At 33.8% G+C, this 3,928-nt stretch overlaps 1 protein-coding gene across 1 annotated transcript; it reads left to right on the top strand.

Annotated features, from left to right (window-relative positions):
• Window positions 1–750: 750 nt before the first annotated feature.
• On the top strand, window positions 751–1,640 carry LOC136343364 (uncharacterized). The gene has a single exon (XM_066290056.1). The coding sequence runs from the start codon at window positions 792–794 to the stop codon at window positions 1,563–1,565; it is 774 nt and encodes a 257-aa protein (XP_066146153.1). The 5' UTR covers window positions 751–791; the 3' UTR covers window positions 1,566–1,640.
• Window positions 1,641–3,928: the final 2,288 nt, after the last annotated feature.

Raw genomic sequence — 3,928 nt, 5'->3', positions numbered from 1 at the left:
CAGTTTAAAAACAGTTTTAAATTGAATAATAAATAAATAAATTAATTAATTATTTCAATTAAAGTACGCGTGCTCTAGTGCGTATTAAAGTTCTAAATCAAGCAGTTATAACCGATAGAAACGCACCCAAAACCAAGCACGCAAACACGTTTCGCGCATTAAGCATGCGATAGATTGCCTAACTTTTCACTATTATCAAACCTAAAAGCCATCGATCGTTTTATTTTGTATGCACTGTAGAATCTAATATTTTTAATCCATCATATTAAGAACTTAAAAAAGATACAAAGTTATACAGTACTTACAAGCTCCACAATACATTTTGTCTATCCGTTCATCTTGCAGCACATACTATAAACATCTAACTGGTTTCAAGAGCACTCAGCTCCTAGACCCATTTTTAAGATGAGAAACAGTGCGATAAATTAAAGCACGATAGACGGATTTGCGAAAAAACTAAATTATTATTCGAAATGACTCTTAAAATTGCGTTCTAAATGTGCTTGATCTAATAGTTTACTTTTACTTTAATGTAAAAAAAACCTATTGTGGAGATCGTTCATTTATTAGAACGTGCTCATGGGATTTCTCATAGAGCGGATGCTGGATATTTACCATTTCATGGTTACTGTGCACTAATTGCTCGGTGCTCCACTTCTTTCTATTCGTCTTGAAGAGTGGTCAAAATTTGATCGAGACAATTATTGCAGTTTTTTAATCACTTTTCACTGGTATAAAAGGAGACCGAGATTTTACACTCCCACAGTCTTCTGCCAGTCCTCATCAGAGCAATGTGGTTGCCAATTATTTTTATACTCTCCCTTACATCTAACCACGTGTTCGGGGATGAGTCTAAAAGTGAGTTTAAAAAGTCGTTTTTGCGAAACTGTGACACTACATATTCCCTAACCTGCCTCAAACTGGATATCGTGAACTGGGTTGAAAAGCTCAATGAAGAAGCCAACTATAATCTACTGCCAGGCGTGTCAATAGTGCGAGAAAATGTGAGTGCTAGTGCTAACACTGCAGACATAGTTGCTGACCTAGCCAGGGAGTTCCCCAATGATTCTGAAGCACGATTAGACATGTTTTTGATGAAGAAAGTGAGCCAATTTTTTAATAACCACTCACTCAAGCTGAAGTTTTGGAGCGACAATAGCGTGGATGGCGCTTCAGCTCGTAAAGGAGGCGGTGGTTTAGGCGGCGGTGGTGGCAAAAAAGGGGATGGAGGCGGTTTAGGGTACATTTTGGCAGCTGCTGCTATGATGAAGGGGACCCTCATGGCCATAGCCATGGGAGCTTTGGCAGCTCTAGCCGGGAAAGCTTTGATGGCAGCGTTGCTATCTCTCGTGTTGTCAGCCTTGGCTGCCCTTAAGGGAGGCGGCGGAGGAGGTGGCAAAACTACTTATGAAGTAGTTGCCAAGCCTGTATACAGCTCGTCGCACTCTCATTCTGTAGCTCATGAAGACTATGGAGGCGGTGGTGGTCACTCAGGATATGGAAGGAGTTTCGATGGTCAGCCACTGCCCCTTGGACTGCAGCCAGGGTATAAACCGGGCCAATGAGATGGATTTTTGTTGTTATTTAATTTATTTATTTGTTTAATGATAAGGAAGGAAAAATAAAAATATCGTTGTTTTCAAAATTGATCATTTTAGTTTTTTAATGTTAACGTGTTTTTAAGAGAACTTTATGGAAAAATGGTTATCGAATATAAAATAATTTTGTGCAGAAATTAAAGTTTAAAGGTCGGGTAAGTTTAAAATTCTAAAAAATAGGTACCAAAGTGATCTGGTATTTAAACAACCAAAGATTTCATAAGCGGTTTAGGTAATAATGTTTATGATAATGATTATCTCAATTGAAATGGTAGCGGTTTGGAAAAGGATTTTTCGATACAGCACCCACTGCACTGCCCGGTTTTACGTGCGCTACTGAAATTTTTCTTCTCAACAGTCAATTTTTTTACTTCGATCCAATTTGAATTAGGTCCACATATGCTGCTTCGCGATCGTACGACATCGGAAAGCCGAACGCAAATTAGAAGACATTCCCGATATTGTAAAAAAAAATCGAATTTTCAAATTCCAATTTTTAACTATTTTCAATCGAGTAAAATTTCGTACGAACAATTATCACGTTGTTATTTAATTGACCTTAAAACCCGTACGAATTTTTTGTATTTTTTTATCACATTTTCGGTTGAAATTTGATAATTCCGAAAGCAAAACGAGAGAACCGCGGAGACGCCATTAACACTGACAACCGAAATATCATTGTTTTGTTTTCAAAGCCTTCTTAGTCAAAAGCCTTCCTCCAGTGTGACGTTTTATTGTAAAACCACATGTCGATTTATTAATATTGAATTTAGTCAGGTGCTTGGGTAATGAATGATATAATAAATATACAAGGCGTTCTCTGAAGAATGTACCAAAAAGGAATTTTATAATCTTGAAATTAAAATAGCAGGATTTAACCCAAAATGCTTTACGAAAATATTACTCCTTTAGGACATAGAGGGGATTAAAGTTAATTTTAATATTTGAATTTTTTTAAATAAATCGAGTAGTTTTAAAGATATATTTTCCAAGTTTTGTATTTAAAGTGACTCAAAGTGAAAATGATACACCTGTATTAAAATTACTATTTATTTATAAATTTTTATTTACTTAAAAATAAACTAGCATACAAAATTTTTAAAATATTATGCTACATCTATACTATCCACAATTAAAAACAAAAAAAATTATTCTTACAAAGGAAGGAAAAAGATGAAGTTCTATTTGCTTTCAAAATGCATCTGAAAATAAAAAAAGATACAGTTAGTTTTTTTATTGATTTTGTAATAAATTAATATTTAGTTGGTAGCCCCGTAGCTAAAATAACTTCCCGAAGACGATTTAGGATCGATTCTATCAACTTTTTAGCGAAATCAGGCGAAATTTTCTTCTATTTTTTGAAAAGGGCCCATTTTGATTGGTCAATATCATGATATTGAGTTGTATCATTTTAATTTTGAGATTAATTTTACAAGGAAATAAACTTAATTTTTGTTCTTTTCTTTGTAAAATTTTTTTTGTTCTTAATTGTGGATATTATAAACCAGTTGTAGCATAATATTTTCAAAAATTTGTACCCTAGTTTATCGTTAAGTGAATAAAAATGTATTAATAAATCGTGATTTCAATAAAGGTGTATCATTTTTACTTTGAGCCACTGTATGTTTTTTTAGGTCCGCTAAAAGAATATTTCGTGCCCTGAACTTGAATTTCGAAAAAGAGGAAACTAGTTGCGGCCTACAGGAAATACATTTATGCCCCCATTTTTTTTTAATGTAATAATCGTGATATTAAGCAATATTATTGATAGATGTGTAATTTCTAAGGTAGGTAATACTTCATTTATTTTGTTAATCCAAGACATTTTCGAAATATGGAAAATTTTAATTTCCATAACATATGTAAATAACTGCACGATATTAAATAAAAACAACTTATTTATAAGAATTATTATTTCATTGAAACAGTATTTGTTATTTTAGCAAGTATGCAAAACGTCCACCATTTGCTTCAATGAATTTTCATCCCCTTTTTATTAAGTGTTTTCTTATTCCAAAATAAATACCTGTCATTATTTGTAATCACTGTGGTGGCATCCTGGAGGCGTTAAAATAATTGGTCGTGCGTATTTATCTCTGTATCATAAGCTCAGAATTTCTTGTATCCCCATCATGAGAAATCCACTGGGTTGAGGTTGGGGCTACGAGCTGGTCAATGTATGCCACTTCCTTGTCCAAATCGTCCATTAGGAAATATAAAAGATAATAACTAATAATTGATTTTCACATATTTCTACGGGGTGTCCGAAAACAGGTGGTCAATCCGTTAACCATTAAGTGTTTCAAAAAAAAAGTTTAGTACGCCTCATA

The sequence above is a fragment of the Euwallacea fornicatus genome, chromosome 14 (assembly GCF_040115645.1).
Source record: "Euwallacea fornicatus isolate EFF26 chromosome 14, ASM4011564v1, whole genome shotgun sequence".
In the NCBI taxonomy this organism is placed as follows: domain Eukaryota; kingdom Metazoa; phylum Arthropoda; class Insecta; order Coleoptera; family Curculionidae; genus Euwallacea; species Euwallacea fornicatus.
The sequence above is the reverse complement of the archived record's forward strand: the minus strand, read 5'-3'. Positions and strand labels throughout refer to the sequence as shown.

Bases quoted from the DNA above. Each gene is read 5' to 3' on its own strand.
- LOC136343364 (XM_066290056.1), top strand. From the start codon at position 792: ATGTGGTTGCCAATTATTTTTATACTCTCCCTTACATCTAACCACGTG.